At 32.0% G+C, this 23069-nt stretch overlaps 1 protein-coding gene across 1 annotated transcript in view; it reads left to right on the top strand.

Annotated features, from left to right (window-relative positions):
* The window catches only part of LOC129263377 (uncharacterized), a 79892-nt gene that overhangs the window by 17724 nt on the left and 39099 nt on the right, over positions 1-23069 (top strand). Inside the window, exons 2-20 of the mRNA XM_064100752.1 lie at positions 10827-10847; positions 11569-11571; positions 11953-11955; positions 13469-13471; positions 13852-13854; positions 16654-16656; positions 17033-17035; positions 17425-17427; positions 18181-18183; positions 18563-18565; positions 18950-18952; positions 19328-19330; positions 19715-19717; positions 20481-20483; positions 21247-21249; positions 21625-21627; positions 22112-22114; positions 22495-22497; positions 22882-22884. Coding sequence (XP_063956822.1) covers positions 10827-10847; positions 11569-11571; positions 11953-11955; positions 13469-13471; positions 13852-13854; positions 16654-16656; positions 17033-17035; positions 17425-17427; positions 18181-18183; positions 18563-18565; positions 18950-18952; positions 19328-19330; positions 19715-19717; positions 20481-20483; positions 21247-21249; positions 21625-21627; positions 22112-22114; positions 22495-22497; positions 22882-22884 — 75 coding nt within the window. The remainder of the gene's footprint in view (positions 1-10826; positions 10848-11568; positions 11572-11952; positions 11956-13468; positions 13472-13851; positions 13855-16653; positions 16657-17032; positions 17036-17424; positions 17428-18180; positions 18184-18562; positions 18566-18949; positions 18953-19327; positions 19331-19714; positions 19718-20480; positions 20484-21246; positions 21250-21624; positions 21628-22111; positions 22115-22494; positions 22498-22881; positions 22885-23069) is intronic.

Below are 23069 nucleotides of genomic sequence, written 5' to 3'. Positions count from 1 at the left end.
ACATCATCAATTATGCCCACATATACAGCCAGAAACCTGGGTGTGATATTTGATGAAAATATGGTCATTAACAAGTTTGTTTCTGCAAAATGTAAATCAGCATCTTTTGCTCCATGTAAACTTGGTAGAGTTCGTCAATTCTTAGATGCAAAGACTACCAAGCAGCTTGTCTAGGCTCTTGTAATGTGTCATTTAGATTACTGCAGTAGTTTACTCTATAGGATGCCCGATTCCCAAATTAACAAATTACAAGTAATTCAAAACTCTGCAGCACGACTAGTCACCCGTACTAAAAAAAACATTCCCACATCACACCTATCACACCTATATAAAATTACTACATTGGCTCCGAGTCCAGTGTAATGTTTAAGTAACTTATCAGTGCCTCCATGCAGTGGCTCCAAAATATCTTATTGATTGTTTAGTTAAAGGGCTGGTCCGGGCTGAAAATATGTATATCTTAATACATAAAGTAGAATTCACTGAGCAAAATGCAAAAAAAATCATCAAAATCGGATAACAAATAATAAAGTTATTGAAGTTTAAAGTTTCGCAATATTTTGTGAAAACAGTTGTCATGAATATTCATTAGGTGGGCTGATGATGTCACATCTCCACTTCTGTTTCCTTATGTTATTACATAAAATCATTTATTTTTCATTACTTCATACTTGTGTGAATGATATGTCTCCCTTATAATGAAATAAGTTGCAGCAATAAATATCTAATGCACTAAATCAGTTGTCAATCCAATTTTTCTAGTTCTTGGAGGAAAAACTTTGAATAAACCTCATTTTATATAATAAAATACAAAAGAAGAAGTGGAGATGTGACATCATCAGCCCGCCTAATAAATATTCATGACGACTGTTTTCACAAATTATTGCTAAACTTTAAAATGAAAAAACTTTGTTATTTGTTATCCGATTTTGATGAAATTTTCGGCATTTTGCTCAGTGAATTATACTTTTTATATTAACCCTTTGCGTGCGACGGGCTTCCACACAAGCCCAGCGAGTCATTCACTTAGCTACGACGGGCTTCTACAGAAGCCGAGAAATGTTTGGTTTAATTCGATGAAGTTTTTCAGCTTTTTCGTAATTGTTATGTACTAAAACCTCTGCCACTATTTACTTTATAAACCTATTTCGATAACAGATTGAAAAAAATATACAGCTACGTGGGGAAAAATCCCAAAAATAGGAAATCATTTCAACTTTACCAGATTTTTTCGTTGGAGTCGGACGGGAAGGATAAATTTTGTGACGAGCACGTACGCGCGCGCATAAGGCCTGATCACGTGATTTTTTTCCGATCACGTGATTTGATCCATATCATTGTTCTGATAGATATACGCTAACATCTTTTCTGCAAGATCGTCGCGTAATAAGCTACGCTTTATTCACCATTTTCGTCTTATTTGTTTAATCAAGAAGATATCACTCTAGATAGAATGATATCTCCTTGGTTTCATCGATTGATTGCATTTTCAGAAAAGTCTTAGTACTTTGAGCTGATCTTGGTGCACTTTTGAACTTTTTCGCTCCCCATCATCCCTCTTCTTTTCATTATTTTTTGTCTACTATTATGAAAAAAAAGAGAAAAGAAAGCAGTTTAGCACACCATTCATCTTCTGCTCTTTTCAAAATGGGAACGTCCATGTAGTTCATGATATCTGCACTACCCGAACAAAAGAATGTCTGGGCGGCCACTCAAGCAAATTCCTTCCGAAAAGAGCAGGATATAGATGGTCAACGCCCCGAACAAAAGGAAGATTAGTGTTTATCGGCAGGATGACCCATTGAACGCTTTTCGTACTTAGCAATACGAAAAGCTTTTATTAATCTTGTTTTTTCGACCATATTACATAAAGGCGCTTCCCCTGGGTGATGATGCATATAAGGATGAACGAATAATTATTTAGGGTAATTATCGAAAAAATATGTTCAAATGTCAGGGATAACGAGAGAGAATGAGATACTGTGATAAAAGGGGAAACAGACAAGTGCGCTTTTGCTAAAATTCCATGCATGAATATCTACTTAAACGAATTACAACATGACTTTATTTTTTGGTTAGATTACTTTAAAAAATCCCACAACGTTTGTTTGTTGCAACTCGGTCCTCAGACCCTTGCCAAACTGATGACTGTTTATCATTGTTCTTGTTTGACCCCCCCCCCTCCCCCCGATGGAAATGTTCTGACCTACACTCTAATATATATTGCTTGTTTGTCTCCTCTGTCCGATTTTCTGTTTTTTAATTGCGAGTAACGCGGTGGAAAAGATAAGAATAAAGACCGTCCTGGCCCCTTTTTTCCCCGTTACGACCCCCCCATAAAAAAAAAATCGCATTTGGGGCGCTTACCATGGTTTGCATCTTAACCAAAATGTTTGGAAAAAGATGTTATACAGGGACAGCAATGTTTTTTTATGGTACAGGGGTTGAGCTGTGGGACGGGGATGAAGCGGCTAAAATATTACAATTTGTTAATTCATATCATTTACAGAATGAATTTATAATAGGTTAGGTTTTAGAAGCTCTTCATCTTATTTCCTTTTCTATCCCAGATGAAAACTTTTGCATTGAAAAGTTGACAGAAACATAATCACTTCAAATGATAAAACTGATAATGAACTAAAAGTTTCCTCGGGCGAACTTGGAGGAAATAGAATGATACATGATGATAAATTACGCTAAGGCACCCCCTACAAACTTTTATTCATTTGTAACCTACACCCCCCCAAAAAAAAAAGGTTGATACCGACCCAAATTTTCTTGAATTTCCTACTTTTTTTGCAAATTTCTTTCTCCCTTTTTTTTACCGGCGAATAGCGTGGTAGAAAAGATTCATAGAGGGAAAAAAATTGCTTTCGTTACTGAATGTGGGAGGGAGTGGACCGGCCGAAAAAAAATCAGAAATTTATATAGACTTCGGATTTTTTGTACATGTTTGCTGCAAGGGGTGAGGACTGAAAATACCGACCAACTCCGCCGCCTCTGTACTATTAGATTGAACGATTAAAACGATAGAGACAAAAATGAATTCTAACTATTGTAAATGGTTTTTTTTAATGATTTATTTTCTGTTGTGAAATCAAGGAGACAATAGAATAGAACGAAGGAGACAATCGAACAAAACGAAAGAACAAATAAATACACTTATGATTGCGGATGCTATAATTTATTCAAGAAAAAAAAACTTTCTGTTACTTTCAGTAATTGCTTGGCTCTTTTTGAGGGAATAGTAAGATAAAGAAAGAAACGTAGAAAGTGACAGGAAGAGAGTTGGGAGGTATAATTTCAGACTTACAATTTTAGTCACTTTTATTCTTTTAACTCTTTGAAATAATTTCAGGATATTACAAATCGAATACCGATGCGCAAACTTCAGGAACAAGATTATTTTATTATTATTATAATATCTGCGTGGGAAATCGAATTAAATGAGACATAAAATTTATGAAAAAATCTAAAAAAGAAAATTACTTTCAGTGAAAGATTGAGGCCTCTGTCTTGCCATAACCCTAAGCCCCAAGTTCACAAAAAATAGTTTAGTCGTGCATTTCTATACGATGATGATGATGATCATCATCATATTGTCTTTTGCGAAAGATATCTACACACGTTATCAAATTTTCGACATGATGACCACGATGCAATAGGACGAGAGGCCCACAAATGCAACCATCTCCGATCAATACAAGTTGCCAAAAATTAGGCATTCTCTCGGAACCGTTTCCGATTAAGAGAGAGAGAGGGGGGGGGGGGGGAGACGTTAGATGAAATGTAAAATGACAGGTACTGAGAAGAAAAATCAGAAAGGATTGAGGGCATGGGGGCAGGCATATACCTCGTAATCCAAATCGGGAAGAAAGAAGACGATACAGATATAATTTAAATGAGAAGAACTTAGAGAAAAAAGGTGTAGAAGGGAGGGGATAAAGAAAGACGATAGATATAAGGGAATGAAAGCGATAGATAATACATTCAGTTACAGGTTAGAAACCAGGGAAAAGGGAAAACGAGGAAATCCTTAATTGGTATACCGTTTTATAAATACATTATACATGCACATTTTATATTGAAAAATGCGCAATAATAAAACAAAAATTACCATCCGCCAGTCAAATAGAATGGTTTCAGTAGCTTTCAAGTGCTATTGAAAATTTGTAAACAAATTTTATATAATACGAGCCCCTAGAAAACTTTTGAACCCACCCCCCGCTTTCTCTCATTCTCTCATCCAATATTGCTCTTATTTTTGTCCTCTATTTCAAAGGAAACAAAATAAAGGAATTACTAACACCGTTTATCCTCTGCTCTGTTAAAAACGAACGAAAGAAAGTCATGGCGGACGCTCAAACAAATTCCTTATAAAAAGAGCAGGGACAAATAGCCAACGCCCTGAATAAAAGGAAGATTAGTGTATTTCGTCAGGTTGACCTAGTAAATGCTTCTCGTATTTAGCGATACAAAAAGCTTTTAGGAATACTGCTTTTTATATTACGACAGTAACAATAAAAAAAGTAAATGTTTACTTATTTAAAACATGCAGAACATTTTCTTGAGCATGACAGTGCTTTCTTCACAAAAAATACAATTTCCCCCTGGGTGATGATACCCATAGGGATGGAAGAAGATGCAAGTGAGATTTTAAAAAAGAATAGAAAATGCAAATCGAGATACATGTATAGGAGAATGATAAATCGACAGAAAGAATGGAAGGGGAAAAAGAGGAAATAGACCAAAAAGGTATAATGTAAACCATTATGTGCGCTTTTGCTATTGCAAAAATATTTACTTATAAAGAATTAGAATACTATAGTCCCCCACCTCAATTTGAAATTCACGTCATTTTATAGAATGAATTTGTCATGTTAGGTTTTGGAAGCTCTTCATCTCATTCTCTCTTTCTCTCCCATGTGAACATTTTTGCACTGAAAATTCGACAAAAGCATTATCAGTTCAAACGCTAAAACTAACAATGAACTAAAAGTTTATGCTACAATTTCAATAGATAATAAAATTTACTTTCTCTCATTGTGACGAACAGTAATCGGTATAGTATCGTTATTTTGGAGGGAAAAGGGAGATAGAAAAATGAAACGTAGAACGAGACGAGGAGAGCGTTGGGAGGTGTGATTTCAGATTTGAGTCACATTTACCATCGGCGGATCCAGGGGGGTGGCGCAGGGGGCGCGCGCCCCCCTAATATTTGAGTGGCGCCGCTCAAAAAAAAAGTAAAAGAAAGAAAAGGCGCCGCTTGAAAAAATAAAAATAAAGGAAAGAAAAGAAAACTACCTTTTTTCCAACAACTTCGCGCGCTGCCTGCATAAAACTGGTGCCAATTAAGAATAATCAGCGCCACCTAAATCTAAATCGGAGCTGGACAAGAATAATCAGCGCTATTTGGTTATAAATCGGCGCAAGTCAAGAAAAATTGACACTGCCAGAGTCTTAACCGGCGCCAATCAAGGATAATCAGCACCACCTAAATCTAAATCGGCGCTGGACAAGAATAATCGGCGCCATTCGGTTATAAATCGGCGCCGGTAAAGAAAAAACAAGTGGAATGCCTCTGGCCGTCTCACCTGCATCACGCGATTCAATATAGCAGCAGGGCTGATTTTGAAAACTACTATAACTCGCACAAGATGTTCAGTGATACTTGGTTACTCTTATTTCTACGTTTTATGAACTAGACCCATACACTTATAGAGATAATGTATGATGGTAATTCAACAAATACCCCAACGTGGCCAAAGTTCATTGACCTTACATGACCATTGACCTTGATCATGTGACCTGAAACTCGCACAGGATGTGCAGTGATACTTGATTACTCTTATGTCCAAGTTTCAAGAGAAAGATTCATCAACTTTCTAAGTTATGATGGTAATTCAACAGATACCCCCATTATGGCCAAAGTTCATTGACATTTGACCTTGGTCATGTGACCTAAAATGCGCAAAGGATGTTCAGTGATACTTGATTACTATTATGTCCAAGTTTTATGAACTAGACCAACACACTTTCAAAGTTATGGCGGTAATTCAACAAATACCCCAATTTGACCAAAGTTCATTGACCCCAAATGACCTTTGACCTTGATCATGTGACCTGAAACTTGCACAGGATGTTCAGTAATACTTGATTACTATTATGTCTAAGTTTCATGAATCAGATCTATAAACTTTTAAAGTTATGATGGTAAATCGACAGATACCCCCAATTCGGCCAAAGTTCATTGACCCTAAATGACCATTGACCTTGGTCATGTGACGTGAAACTCATGCAGGATGTTCAGTGATACTTGATTAACCTTATGTATAAGTTTCATGAACTAGGTCCATATATTTTCTAAGTTATGATGACATTTCAAAAACTTAACCTTAGGTTAAGATTTTGATGTTGATTCCCCCAACATGGTCTAAGTTCATTGACCCTAAATGACCATTGACCATGCTCATGTGACATGAAACTCAGGCAGGATGTTTAGTAATACTTGATTAACCTTATGGCCAAGTTTCATGAACTAGGTCCATATACTTTCTAAGTTATGCTGTCATTTCAAAAACTTAACCTCAGGTTAAGATTTGGTGTTGACGCCGCCGCCGCCGCCATCGGAAAAGCGGCGCCTATAGTCTCACTCTGCTATTCAGGTGAGACAAAAACGCTGCCTGAGTTCTTAACCGGCGCCGATCAAGGATAATCAGTGCCACCTAAATCTAAATCGGGGCCAGACAAGAATAATCAGCGCCATCTGGTTATAAATCGGCGCTGCCAGAGGCTTAACCGGCGCAGATCAAGAATAATCAGCTCCACATCTAAATCGGCGCCGGGCAAGAATAATCAGCGCTATTTGGTTATAAATCGGCGCGAGTCAAGAAAAAAATCGGCACTGCCAGAGTCTTAACCGATGCCAATCAAGGATGTATAATCAGCGCCACCTAAATCTAAATAGGCGCCGGACAAGAATAATCGGCGCCATCTGGTTATAACTCGGCGCCGGTAAAGAAAAATCGACGCTGCCTGCATGAGTTCTTAACCAGCGCCGATCAAGAATAATTAGCTCCACCTAAATCCAAATCGGTGCCAGTCAAGAATAATCGGCGCCAGTCGATTATGAATTGCCGCTTCCTGAATCTTAACCGGCGCCACCTAAATTTAAATCGGCACCGGTAGAATAATGAAGAAGGGCCTATTGCCAACCAAATCTAGATCGGCGCCGGTCAAGAATGATCAGCGGCACCTAGCTGGTTATACATTTTATTGTTGAATGGTCATAACGAATAACAAAGCTTATCGCATGCCCTTACAGAGTGGACTGGGGCGGGACAGTTGCCCCTAGATGTCATGAAATCTTTAATTTGTTATTTTAAGAAATCCCAGAATCATACAAAAGTGTAGAGCAAATTCTTTAATTTTGATCTTATTTTCCAATGCTTTAGTAAAAAAAAGGTCAGTCACTTTTCTTCTTTACACATTCCACATTGTGCCACCTCTATGGCCTTTAGTGTAAGACAGCTTCTCTAGTGTTTTATGAAGATGATTCGATATTTTAGTCCAAAACGTTGCTTATACCGGGAGCAACCATGCAGACGTATATTTGTTAGACCTTAAACCACTAAATATCATTTTCAATGTATAAATACAGTTTGTCAATACCTTTGTTTTAACGTTTAAATGTATATATATATATATATATATATATATATATATATATATATATATATATATACTGTATATATTTTTATATATATATACACCTTTTTCAAAATTTTCTTTTATGGCGCCGATGAAGTGCAAATTTTTTTGCGCCGCTCGGCAGTGCGCCCCCCTTTCGGAAAAAGCTGGATCCGCCTATGTTTACCCCCTTCGCTCTTTGAAATTGCAACAGGAAAACAAATCGAACACTGTTATGCAATCTTCAGGAACAAAATTATTTTTTATTACAAACTAAAATTTATGAAAAGAAGAAACCAAGGGCGATTTTTAGTGAAACATTGAGGCCACCGTCTTGAAGCCCAGAAGCCAAAAATCACAATATAGTTTCGGACTTTCGTTGCGCAGCATCATCATCGTACTTGCAAGGGAATATATTCACCCTTTTTTATTCATTCTGGAAAATAAAGGTATTTGGTATGCTGTGATTTCACCCAAAACGGATTATCGTCGTAATTATACACTTTGCAAATGATCTGAATACAAGGAGGTAAAGAGACCATTCATGAGTAGCGTGACAATAGGCATTGAAAAAAGCACTAGAGCAGACAACAAAGCGGTATCGATCGAACCCGACTTGTCCGCGCGTGCTGATTGCCCTTACGCAATTTTGTACACAGTGCCTATTGACTTGGGGGAAAAATGAAGATTTTACAAAATAACACGACTTTTTCCTCGTAAATTTCTTAACTATTCTGTTGATTTGAGAAGCGAGACCTTTAATTCTAGAAAGAAAAATGTCTGATCTTTCATCTTTACATTTACTAAAAATCCTGAAAATACTTCAGTTTGGTGCAATTAGCAATAGATTAGGAAAACACCGCCACAGATCCAAATATCAGCAATGTACAAAAACGGCTCCGCCGCAGGGAGAGGTATCCGGTTTCGCGGGCCCGCACGCAAAGGGTTAAGATATAAATATTTTCAGCTCGGACCATCCCTTTAAGTATGTGCCATTTCGTAAACTTCGATCAGCTCAAAAGGATCTTTTAAATTGTCCTTGTGTTCAGACCAATTTTATGGAGAACGATTCTTTGTCCATGCTGCCCCTTCACTTTGGAATACCACCCCATCATATGTAAAGAACTCTTCTCCACCTAAGTTTAAATCCACTTTGAAAACATATTTATTCAAAAAGACTTTTAAATGAGTTAGTAGGAATATTCATTGACCTTTCCAAGGCATTTGATATAGTAGATCACAATATTTTGTTAACCAAATTACAATATTATGGTGTACGTGGGCTTCCATTTATCTGGTTTACAAATTATTTACATAATCGTTATCAATTTACTAACTTTAACAATAAATCATCTTCTTATAGCTTAGTTATGGAGAACATGGAGTCCCCCAAGGTTCGATATTAGGTCCCTTGCTTTTTCTCGTTTACGAAAACGATATTGTTATGTCATCTAGTAAATTTGATTTCATAATGTATGCAGACGATAACTACACTTTTTTATACCCAACCAGACTTTAAATATATAAATGAAAACATTAATTCTGAATTACTACATGTATCCCGATGGTTTAAAGCCAGCAAACTGGTGGTAAACATTGATAAATCCTCGTTTATATACTTTCATAACAAATTATCTAATGCAAGCAATATATGTAATGATCTTACTCTAAGTATTAATTCAATCCAATTATCTAAGTCTAAAGTTGTTTGTTTTTGTTCATGTTGATGAAAATTTGAATTGGGATTCACACATGAACTATTTAACTACTAAAGTATCGAAATGTACTGGAATTATGTACAAATTAAGAAGTTTTCTTCCTAAACCTGCATTACTCTCTATTTACAATTCATTAATATTATCACACATTCTTTATTGTATTGCTGTTTGGGTAATTGCATGAAATCCAAATTAGATAAACTATTTAAATTACAAAAGAGAGCAGTTCGTATATGCACCAACAGTCATTACCTTTCACCCTCAACTCTTTTATTCTGTAAACTTAATACTTTGAATATTTTCCACCTTTATCAATATCAAGTTGCAATATTGGGGTTTTTCTACTTTAAAAAATATTACCAAATAAGATCAGTAAAATGTCTTGTATAAAAAAATGTTGTACATTGTCACACTACACGTATATGTAATTTGTTTCATTTATGGAAAGTAGGAAAGTCATATGTACAAAAAGCTATACGTTTCACCTTCCCAACAATCTGGAATTCTATTCCGAAATTTGTTCGCACATGCAAGTCTCTTTCCCTCTTTAAAAGAAAATCAAAACAATATTTTTTTCTAAATATTACTAATTTTGCAGCTATGTTACAATATTGTAGACGATTTGCCATATTTTTTTTTGCTTATCTTATACCGTATGTCCGTTTCTTAATCCACTTACTTTTTAACCTAAGTTGTCATATATGCTTTGATTATTGTATATACTAAGTAGCCTCCAAATTAGAATTTATTAATTTAGAAGACTTTAACTCACAAGGCCACTTTTGGCTTTATTTTAAGTCCTCCTTTTCGTTTCTCATATTATTACTGTACACAGGCCTAAATATACATGAATATCACTGTATTTATTTAAAGTAGTGTTTTGCATGTTTACATCTTTAAAATACTGATGTTTATATTTGAAGTGTCTTTTCTATGTATATATTTGTACTCAATGCCTTTTTTAGAAATGAATAAATGAACTGAACATGAACATGAACATGTGAATTATACTTTCTCTTTTCCTCATCTTAACTGACAGAATGTGGGTAAACAACGAAATGATATTATATTTTAATGTAGTTTGGACTATTTCTTAGAGGAATGTCAATATAAAGCTTGATTCTATCTATTCAATATAGTAAGGAAAAGGTTTCTTTATGTAATCAGATATGTTCAATACATCGTACGGTTACCTTAATTAACCACAGTATGAATTAAAAACAAAACTATTGATATTTAGTGTCATGACAATAAAATAATCATATTTTTCGATTATCTAAAATTACTTATTTCAAATCAGACAAACCTCTAAAACCATAGAAATAGTTCCAAGTACGTTTGAAAGTACGTTTTCGAAAAAAAATCTTAATGTTTTTATATTCTTGTTATTCTTTCTCTTTTCCTTATCTTATTTGACAGGGCGTAAGTTTACACGATCAGGTATTCATATTTTAATGTACTTTGGACTATTCTTTAGAAGAAAGTCAATAAGTTTGATTTCTGTGTATTTAATATATCAATGAAAAAAAAATCATGAATTTAGATATGTTCAATACAACGTAAGGTCACCTTGATCAACCCGGAGTATAAGTACGAACAAAAATCCATTGATGTTTAGTGTACTGACAATAAAACAATTATATTTTTTAATTCTCCAAAATTACTTTTTTTTTTAATCAGACCATCCTCTGAAACCATACGAATAGTTCAAAGTACGTTTCTAATTAGGTTTTTTATATTCTTGTTATTCTTTCTTCTTTTCCTTATCTTAATTGACAAAATGTAAATATACACCCTAATGCATTTTAATTTCAATTTATGTTTTTACTATTATTTAAATAATGTCTATAAGCTTGATTTCTCACTATTCAATATATCAACGAGAAAGATTCCTTCATGATATCAGATATATTAAACAGAACGAACAGTCACCTTGCTTTACCTGAAGTATAAGTACGAAAAAAATTATATTGATATTTAGTGTACTGACAATGAAACAATTTTATTTTTTAATTCTCCAAAATTAATTGTTTTAAATCAGACCAACCTGTAAAACCATACAAATAGTTCCAAGTACATTTTGAAGTACGTTTTTGGAAATATTCCTCAATGTTTTTTTTTTCTTGTTATTCTTTCTCTTTTTCCTTATCTTATTTGACAGGTGGTAAGTATACACGTTCATGTATTAATATTTTATTGTACTTTGGAATATTCCTTAGAGGAATGTCAATATTAAGGTTGAATCCTGTCTATTAAATACATCAATGGAAATTTTTTTAAATAAAATTTGATTTGTTCAATACAACTTAATGTCACCTTAATTAACCCAGAGTATAAGTACGAAAAAAATTATATTGATATTTAGTGTACTGACAATAAAACAATTTTATTTTTTAATTCTCCAAAATTACTTATTTCAAATCAGACCTACCTCTAAAACCACACAAATAGTTTAAAGTACGTTTCGAAGTACGTTTTTGGAAATATTTCCCAATGGTTTTTTATTCTTGTTATTCTTTCTCTTTTTCCTCATCTTAATTGACAGCCCGTAAGTATGTACACGTTCATGTATCAATGTTTTCATGTACTTTGGACTATTCCTTAGAGGTATATCAATGTAAAGCTTGATTCCTGTCTATTCAATACATCAATGTAAAAAAATTCTTTATGAAATTGATATGTTCAATACAACGTAATGTCACCTTGATTAACCTGGAGTATAAGTACGAACAAAAATCCATTGATATTTATTGTACTTAGTGTACTAAAAAAAAACATTTTTATTTTTAATTCTCCAAAATTACTTATTTCAAATCAGACCAACCTCTAAAACCACACGAATAGTTCAAAGTGCGTTTCGAAACTATTCCTTACTCTTTTTATGTTCTTGTAATTCTTTATAATTTCCTCATAGTAAAGCTAAATTAAAGTAGTTGCAGTAAAACACTGATTTCGTGAGAAAGTCTGTAAAACGAAATTAAGTATTACTATATCATCGTGGATCTAGATCTGGTACAGTTACATAAACTGAACTTGGTGAAATCATGAAATCTAAGCTGAAAAACGATCACACTGAAGATCGCCAACACAGATAGGACTGTGTATTACTATTGCTAGAATAAAGACTCGACGGAAGTGACAGAATCCGCGCTTATTTTGCTTATTTCTCCGCAATTACGCAATATATTCCAAAATCCTTTAGCTCAATTTTGTATTCATACTAACAAAAACTAGGGGGGGGTCATTATATTAGATTCTGTAAAAAGAACATTTTGAGATCGTTACCACAACTGGCATTTATCTTTAAATGACAGCATGTGAGTATACACCTTAATGCATTTATATGTTAATGTATTTTCGACTATTCTTTAGAGAAATGTCAATAGGATTGATTTTTGTGCATTCAATATATCAGCGGAAAAAGTTTCTTCATGTAATCAGATACGTTCAATACAACGTACAATCACCTTGATTAACCATGGTAGAAGTACGAACAAAAATCAATTGATATTTAATAGAATGATAATAAAATAATTATAATTTTCAATCATCAAAAACTACTTATTTAAATCTAACTAACCTCTAGAACAATACGAATAGTTCCAAGCACGTTTCTAAGTTCGGTTTTGAAAATATTCATTACCTTCTTTAAGTTCTTGTCATTCTTTCTCTTTTTTCCTCATCTTAATTGACAGAATGTGAATATACACCCTAATGCATTTTAATGTTAATGTATTTTTTTTTACTATTCTTTAAAAAATGTCTATAAGCTTGATTTCTGAATATTCAATATATCAACGAAAAAGATTCCTTCATGATATCAGATATATTAAACACAACGAACAGTCACCTTCATAACTACAGTATAAGTACAAGCAAAAATTTACTGATAGAAAGTCTTATGACAATATAATAATTCTATTTTTTGATTCTCTAAAATTACATATTTAAAATCAGGCCAACCTCTAACACCATACGAATAGTTTTAAGTACGACTCAAATACGTTTTCGAAAATGTTCTTTAATGTGTTCATATTCTTGATTTTATTCTTATTTGACAGCCCGTAAGTATACACGTTCATGTATTAATTTTTTAATGTACTTTGGAATATTCCTTAGAGGAATGTCAATATAAAGCTTGATTCCTGTCTATTCAATACATCAATGGAAAAAAAAATTCATGAAATTTGATATGTTCAATACAACGTAATGTCACCTTGATTAACCCGGAGTTTAAGTACGAAAAAAATCCATTGATATTTAGTGTACTGACAATAAAACAATTATACTTTTTTATTTTCTAAAATTACTTATTTCAAATCAGACCAACCTCTGAAACAATACAAATAGTTCCAAGTACGTTTTCAAGTACGTTTTCTAGAATGTTCCTTAATATTTTTATATTCTTGTTATTCTGTCTCTTTTTACTTATATTATTTGACAGCTGGTAAGTATACGCCTTAATGTATTTGTATGTTAATGTACTTTGGACTATTCATTAAAGGAATTTCAATAAGCTTTATTTCTGTCTATTCCTATATATCATTGGAAAAAAAATTCTGCATGCAATCAGATACATTAAACACAACGTACATTTACTGTCACCTTGATTAACCAACATTATAAGTACGAAAACATCCTATGATATTTAGTGCAATGACAACAAAATGTGTCGATCATCTAGATTTACTCATTTCAAATCAGACCAACCTCTATCCCCATACGAATAATTTAAAGTACGTTTCTAAGTACGTTTTTCAAAAATATTCCTTATTCTTTTCATATTCTTGTAATTCTTTATCATTTCCTCATCTTAAAGCTAAATAAAAGTAGTTGCAGTAAAACACTGACTTTGTGAGAAAGTCTGTAAAACCAAAATTAAGAATTACTATATCATCGTGGATCTAGATCTGGTACAGTTACATGAACTTAACTTGGTGAAATCATAAAATCTAAGCTGAAAAACGATCACACTGAAGATCGCCAACATAGATAGGCACAGGTGGAACTGTGTATTACTATTGCTAGAATAAAGACTCGACGGAAGTGACCGAATCCGCGCTTATTTTTCTTATTTCTCAGCAAATATCAACGAAGAAGATTCCTTCATGATATCAGATATATTAAACACAACGAACAGTCACCTTGATTAACTACAGTATAAGTACAAGCAAAAATTTATTGATAGAAAGTCTCATGACAATATAATAATTCTATTTTTCGATTCTCTAAAATTACATATTTAAAATCAGACCAACCTCTAACACCATACGAATAGTTTTAAGTACGACTCAAATTACGTTTTCGAAAATGTTCTTTAATGTGTTTATATTCTAACCTAATATCACCTTGATTAAAACGAACTATAAGTACATACAAAAATCCATTGATATTTAGTGTACTGACAATTAAACAATTTTATTTTTTAATTCTCCAAAATTACTTATTTTAAATCAGACCAACCTCTAAAACCACACGAATAGTTTAAAGCACGTTTCGAAACTATTCCTTACTCTTTTTATGTTCTTGTAATTCTTTATAATTTCCTCATCGTAAAGCTAAATAAAGTAGTTGCAGTAAAACACTGATTTCGTGAGAAAGTCTGTAAAACCAAGATTAAGTATTACTATTTCATCGTGGATCTAGATCTGGTACAGTTACATAAACTGCACTTTGTGAAATCATAAAATCTAAGCTAAAAAAACTATTCCTTACTCTTTTTATGTTCTTGTAATTCTTTATCGTTTCCTCATCTTAATTGACAGCATGTGAGCATACACCTTAATGCATTTATATGTTAATTTTAGTTTTTGTCTCACCTGCATAGCAGAGTGAGACTATAGGCGCCGCTTTTCCGACGGCGGCGGCGACGGCGACGGCGGCGGCGGCGGCGGCGGCGTCAACACCAAATCTTAACCTGAGGTTAAGTTTTTGAAATGACAGCATAACTTAGAAAGTATATAGACCTAGTTCATGAAACTTGGCCATAAGGTTAATCAAGTATTACTGAACATCCTGCCTGAGTTTCATGTCACATGACCATGGTCAATGGTCATTTAGGGTCAATGAACTTAGACCATGTTGGGGGAATCAACATCAAAATCTTTACCTAAGGTTAAGTTTTTGAAATGTCATCATAACTTAGAAAGTATATGGACCTAGTTCATGAAACTTATACATAAGGTTAATCAAGTATCACTAAACATCCTGCATGAGTTTCACGTCACATGACCAAGGTCAATGGTCATTTAGGGTCAATGAACTTTGGCCGAATTGGGGGTATCTGTAGATTTACCATCATAACTTTAAAAGTTTATGGATCTGATTCATGAAACTTGGACATAATAGTAATCAAGTATTACTGAACATCCTTTGCAAGTTTCAGGTCACATGATCAAGGTCAAAGGTCATTTAGGGTCAATGAACTTTGGTCAAATTGGGGTATTTGTTGAATTACCGCCATAACTTTGAAAGTGTGTTGGTCTTGTTCATAAAACTTGGACATAAGAGTAATGAAGTATCACTGAACATCCTTTGCGCATTTTAGGTCACATGACCAAGGTCAAAAGTCAATGAATTCTGGCCATAATGGTGGTATCTGTTGAATTACCATCATAACTTGGAAAGTTGATGGATCTTTCTCTTGAAACTTGGACATAAGAGTAATCAAGTATCACTGAACATCCTGTGCGAGTTTCAGGTCACATGATCAAGGTCAAAGGTCATGTAAGGTCAATGAACTTTGGCCACGTTGGGGGTATTTGTCGAATTACCATCATATCTCTATAAGTGTATGGGTCTAGTTCATAAAACGTGGAAATAAGAGTAACCAAGTATCACTGAACATCTTGTGCGAGTTATAGTAGTTTTCAAAATCAGCACTGCTGCTATATTGAATCGCGTGATGCAGGTGAGACGGCCAGAGGCATTCATCTTGTTACTATTCTTTAGAGGAATGTCTATAAGCTTGATTTCTATTGATTGATTATAAAAATGAACAATATTATTTAAAAAATATTTTTTTTTTTAACACGACGTACGGTAACTTTGATAATCCACCGATAAAGTACGAAAAAAGATATTTAGTGAAACTAATTCTTATTTTCGATCTTCTAAAATTACTTATTTAAAATCAGACCAACCTCTTAAACAATACGAATATTTCCAAGAACGTTTAAGTACGTTCTCGAAAATATTTCTTAATGTTTTTATATTGTTATTCTTTCTCTTTTTCCTCATCTTACAGCCCGTAAGTATACACGTTTATGTTTTTATATTCTAATATATTTTTGACTATTCTTTAGAGAAATGTCCATAGGCTTGATTTCTGTCTATTCAATATATTAATGGAAAAAGTTTATTCATGTAATCAGATACATTAAACCAAACGTATGGTCACCTTTATTAACCAACATTATAAGTACGAAAAAATCCCATGATATTTAGTGTAATGGCAACAAAATGATTATATTTTTCGATCATCTAAAATAACATATTTAAAATCAGGCCAACCTCTAACACCATACAAATAGTTTTAAGTACGTTTCAAAGTACGTTTTCGAAAATGTTCTTTAATGTGTTTATATTCTTGATTTTGTTTATTTTTTCCTTATCTTATTTGACAGCCCGTAAGTATACACGTTCATGTATTAATGTTTTAATGTACTTTGGAATATTTCTTAGAGGAATGTCAATATAAAGCTTGATTCCTGTCTATTCAATACATCAATGGAAAAAAAATCTTCATGTAATCAGATACATTAAACACAACGTATATGTACGGTCACCTTGATTAACCAACATTATAAGTACGAAAACATCCTATGATATTTAGTGTACTGACATTAAAACAATTATATTTTTTTTAATTTTCTCCAAAATTACCCTTTTTTAATCAGACCAACCTCTGAAACCTTACAAATAGTTCCAAGAACGTTTCGAACTACGTTTTCCAAAATATTCCTCAATGTTTTATTTTCTTGTTATTCTTTCTCTTTTTCCTCATCTTAATTGACAGGATGTGAGTATACAATCAAATGAAATTATTGATTAATGTAGTTTGGACTATTCCTTAGAGGAATGTCAATATAAAGCTTGACTCTGTCTATTCAATATATAAATGGAAAAAAGTTTCTTTATGTAATCAGATATGTTCAATACAACGTACGGTTACCTTGATCAAACCACAGTATAAGTACGATGAAAAAAATCCATTTATATCTAGTGTAATGACAATAAAATAATTTCGTTTTTGGATCCTCTAAGATTTCCTTTTTCGAAACATACCCACCTCTAAACCACCGAATAGTTCCAAGTACGTTTTCGCAAAATTTTCTTAATGTTTTCACGTTGTTGTTATTCTTTCTCTGTTTCATTATCTTATTTGACAGCCCGGAAGTATATATCTTACTGTATTTATTTTTAAAGTGTATTTTGGACTATACTTTAGAGGAATGTCTTTAGGCTTGATTTCTGACTACATGTATTCCATATATCAACGAAAAAGATTCCTTCATTAAATCAGATATATTAAACACAACATACAGTCACCTTGATTAACCACAGTATAAATACAAAAAACCATTGATATTTAGTGTCATGACAATAAAAAAATTGTATTTTTCGATTCTCTAAAATTACTTATTTCAAATCAGACTAACCTCTAAAACCATACAAATAGTTTCAAGTACGTTTCAAAGTACGTTTTTGAGAATATTCCTTAATGTTTTTATATTCTTGTTATTCTTTTTCTTTTCCTTATCTTATTTGACAGCGCGTAAGTATGCACGTTTATGTATTCATATTTTAATGTTCTTTTGACTATTTTTTAGAAGAAAGTCAATAAGCTTGATTTCCGTGTATTTAATATACCAATGGAAAAAAAATCTTAATGAAATGAGATATGTACAATACAACACAAGGTCGCCTTGATTAACCTAGAGTATAAGTACGAACAAAAATCCATTGATATTTAGTGTACTGACAATAAAACAATTATATTTTTTTATTTTTTAAAATTACTTATTTCAAATCAGACCAACCTCTGAAACCATACAAATAGTTCCAAGTACGTTTCGAAGTACGTTTTCGAGAATATTCCTTAATATTTTTATATTCTTGTTATTCTTTCTCTTTTTCCTTATCTTATTTGACAGCCGGTGAGTATACGCCTTCATGTATTTGTATTTTAATGTACTTTTGACTATTCTTTACATAAAAGTCAATAAGCTTTATTTCTGTTTATTTAATATATCAATAGAAAAAAAAATCTTCATTAAATTAGATATGTTCAATACAACGTAATGTCGCCTTGATTAACCCGGAGTTTAAGTACGAACAAAAATCCATTGATATTTAGTGTACTGACATTAAAACAAATATATATTTTGATTCTCCAAAATTACCCTTTTTTTAATCAGACCAACCTCTGAAACCTTACAAATAGTTCCAAGAACGTTTCGAACTACGTTTTCCAAAATATTCCTCAATGTTGTTTTTTTATTCTTGTTATTCTTTCTCTTTTTCCTCATCTTAATTGACAGTCGGTAAGTATACACGTTCATGTATTCATATTTTAATGTACTTTTGACTGTCATTAGAAGAAAGTCAATAAGTTTGATTTCTGTGTATTATACCAATGGGAAAGATAATCTTAATGAAATTAGATATGTTCAATACAACACAAGGTCGCCTTGATTAACCTAGAGTATAAGTACGAAACAAAATCCATTTATATTTAGTGCACTGACAATAAAACAATTATATTTTTTTATTTTTTAAAATTACTTATTTCAAATCAGACAAACCTCTGAAACCATACAAATAGTTCCAAGTACGTTTCGAAGTACGTTTTCGAGAATATTCCTTAATATTTTTATATTCTTGTTATTCTTTCTCTTTTTCCTCATCTTATTTGACAGTCGGTAAGTATACGCCTTCATGTATTTGTATTTTAATGTACTTTTGACTATTCTTTACATAAAAGTCAATAAGCTTTATTTCTGTTTATTTAATATATCAATGGAAAAAAAATTCTTCATTAAATTAGATCTGTTCAATACAACGTAATGTCGCCTTGATTAACCCGGAGTTTAAGTACGAACAAAAATCCATTGATATTTAGTGTACTGACATTAAAACAATTATATTTTTTGATTCTCCAAAATTACCCTTTTTTTAATCAGACCAACCTCTGAAACCTTACAAATAGTTCCAAGAACGTTTCGAACTACGTTTTCCAAAATATTCCTCAATGTTGTTTTTTTATTCTTGTTATTCTTTCTCTTTTTCCTCATCTTAATTGACAGACCGTAAGTATACACGTTCATGTATTCATATTTTAATGTACTTTTGACTGTCATTAGAAGAAAGTCAATAAGTTTGATTTCTGTGTATTATACCAATGGGAAAAAAAATCTTCATGAAATTAGATATGTTCAATACAACACAAGGTCGCCTTGATTAACCCGGAGTTTAAGTACGAACCAAAATCCATTGATATTTAGTGTACTGACAATAAAACAATTATAATTTTTGATTTTCTAAAATTACTTATTTCAAATCAGACCAACCTCTGAAACTATACAAATAGTTCCAAGTATGTTTCCAAGTTCTTTTTCGAAAATATTCCTTAATATTTTTATATTCTTGTTATTCTTTCCCTTTTTCCTCATCTTAATTGACAGGATCTGAGTATACAACCAAATGAAATTATTATTTAATGTAGTTTGGACTATTCCTTAAAGGAATGTCAATATAAAGCTTGACTCTGTCTATTTAATATATCAATGGAAAAAAAAATCTTCATTAAATTAGATCTGTTTTATACAACGTAATGGCGCCTTGATTAACCCGGAGTTTAAGTACGAACAAAAATCCATTGATATTTAGTGTACTGACATTAAAACAATTATATTTTTTGATTCTCCAAAATTACCCATTTTTAATCAGACCAACCTCTGAAACCTTACAAATAGTTCCAAGAACGTTTCGAACTACGTTTTCCAAAATATTCCTCAATGTTGTTTTTTTATTCTTGTTATTCTTTCTCTTTTTCCTCATCTTAATTGACAGACCGTAAGTATACACGTTCATGTATTCATATTTTAATGTACTTTTGACTGTCATTAGAAGAAAGTCAATAAGTTTGATTTCTGTGTATTATACCAATGGGAAAAAAAATCTTCATGAAATTAGATATGTTCAATACAACGTTATGTCGCCTTGATTAACCCGGAGTTTAAGTACGAACCAAAATCCATTGATATTTAGTGTACTGACAATAAAACAATTATAATTTTTGATTTTCTAAAATTACTTATTTCAAATCAGACCAACCTCTGAAACTATACAAATAGTTCCAAGTATGTTTCCAAGTTCTTTTTCGAAAATATTCCTTAATATTTTTATATTCTTGTTATTCTTTCCCTTTTTCCTCATCTTAATTGACAGGATCTGAGTATACAACCAAATGAAATTATTATTTAATGTAGTTTGGACTATTCCTTAAAGGAATGTCAATATAAAGCTTGACTCTGTCTATTTAATATATCAATGGAAAAAAAATTCTTCATTAAATTAGATCTGTTTTATACAACGTAATGGCGCCTTGATTAACCCGGAGTTTAAGTACGAACAAAAATCCATTGATATTTAGTGTACTGACATTAAAACAATTATATTTTTTGATTCTCCAAAATTACCCATTTTTAATCAGACCAACCTCTGAAACCTTACAAATAGTTCCAAGAACGTTTCGAACTACGTTTTCCAAAATATTCCTCAATGTTGTTTTTTTATTCTTGTTATTCTTTCTCTTTTTCCTCATCTTAATTGACAGACCGTAAGTATACACGTTCATGTATTCATATTTTAATGTACTTTTGACTGTCATTAGAAGAAAGTCAATAAGTTTGATTTCTGTGTATTATACCAATGGGAAAAAAAATCTTCATGAAATTAGATATGTTCAATACAACGTTATGTCGCCTTGATTAACCCGGAGTTTAAGTACGAACCAAAATCCATTGATATTTAGTGTACTGACAATAAAACAATTATAATTTTTGATTTTCTAAAATTACTTATTTCAAATCAGACCAACCTCTGAAACTATACAAATAGTTCCAAGTATGTTTCCAAGTTCTTTTTCGAAAATATTCCTTAATATTTTTATATTCTTGTTATTCTTTCACTTTTTCCTCATCTTAATTGACAGGATGTGAGTATACAACCAAATGAAATTATTATTTAATGTAGTTTGGACTATTCCTTAAAGGAATGTCAATATAAAGCTTGACTCTGTCTATTTAATATATAAATAGAAAAAAAAATCTTTATGTAATCAAATATGTTTAATACAGCGTACGGTTACTTTGATCAAACCACAGTATAAGTACGATGAAAAAAATCCAATTATATCTAGTGTAATGACAATAAAATAATTTATTAAATCAGATATATTAAACATAACGTACAGTCACCTTGATTAAACACAGTATAAATGAAAAAAAAAATGATATTTAGTGTCATGACAATAAAATAATTCTATTTTTCAAATCTCTAAAATTACTTATTTCAAATCAGACTAACCTCTGAAACCATACACATAGTTTCAAGTACGTTTTAAAGTACGTTTTCGAGAATATTCCTTAATGTTTTTATATTCTTGTTATTCTTTTTCTTTATCTTATCTTATTTGACAGCGCGTAAGTATGCACGTTTATGTATTCATATTTTAATGTTCTTTTGACTATTTTTTAGAGGAAAGTCAATAAGCTTGATTTCCGTGTATTTAATATACCAATGGAAAAAAAAATCTTAATGAAATTAGATATGTACAATACAACACAAGGTCGCCTTGATTAACCTAGAGTATAAGTACGAACAAAAATCCATTGATATTTAGTGCACTGACAATAAAACAATTATATTTTTTTATTTTTAAAAATTACTTATTTCAAATCAGACAAACCTCTGAAACCATACAAATAGTTCCAAGTACGTTTCGAAGTACGTTTTCGAGAATATTCCTTAATATTTTTATATTCTTGTTATTCTTTCTCTTTTTCCTTATCTTATTTGACAGCCGGTGAGTATACGCCTTCATGTATTTGTATTTTAATGTACTTTTGACTATTCTTTACATAAAAGTCAATAAGCTTTATTTCTGTTTATTTAATATATCAATGGAAAAAAAAATCTTCATTAAATTAGATATGTTCAATACAACGTAATGTCGCCTTGATTAACCCGGAGTTTAAGTACAAACAAAAATCCATTGATATTTAGTGTACTGACATTAAAACAATTATATTTTTTGATTCTCCAAAATTACCCTTTTTTTAATCAGACCAACCTCTGAAACCTTACAAATAGTTCCAAGAACGTTTCGAACTACGTTTTCCAAAATATTCCTCAATGTTGTTTTTTTATTCTTGTTATTCTTTCTCTTTTTCCTCATCTTAATTGACAGACCGTAAGTATACACGTTCATGTATTCATATTTTAATGTACTTTTGACTGTCATTAGAAGAAAGTCAATAAGTTTGATTTCTGTGTATTATACCAATGGGAAAAAAAATCTTCATGAAATTAGATATGTTCAATACAACACAAGGTCGCCTTGATTAACCCGGAGTTTAAGTACGAACCAAAATCCAT

Source organism: Lytechinus pictus, chromosome 6 (assembly GCF_037042905.1).
Source record: "Lytechinus pictus isolate F3 Inbred chromosome 6, Lp3.0, whole genome shotgun sequence".
NCBI classification, from domain to species: Eukaryota; Metazoa; Echinodermata; class Echinoidea; order Temnopleuroida; family Toxopneustidae; genus Lytechinus; species Lytechinus pictus.
Note: the sequence above shows the minus strand (reverse complement) of the source record. Positions and strands in the feature narration are given on the sequence as shown.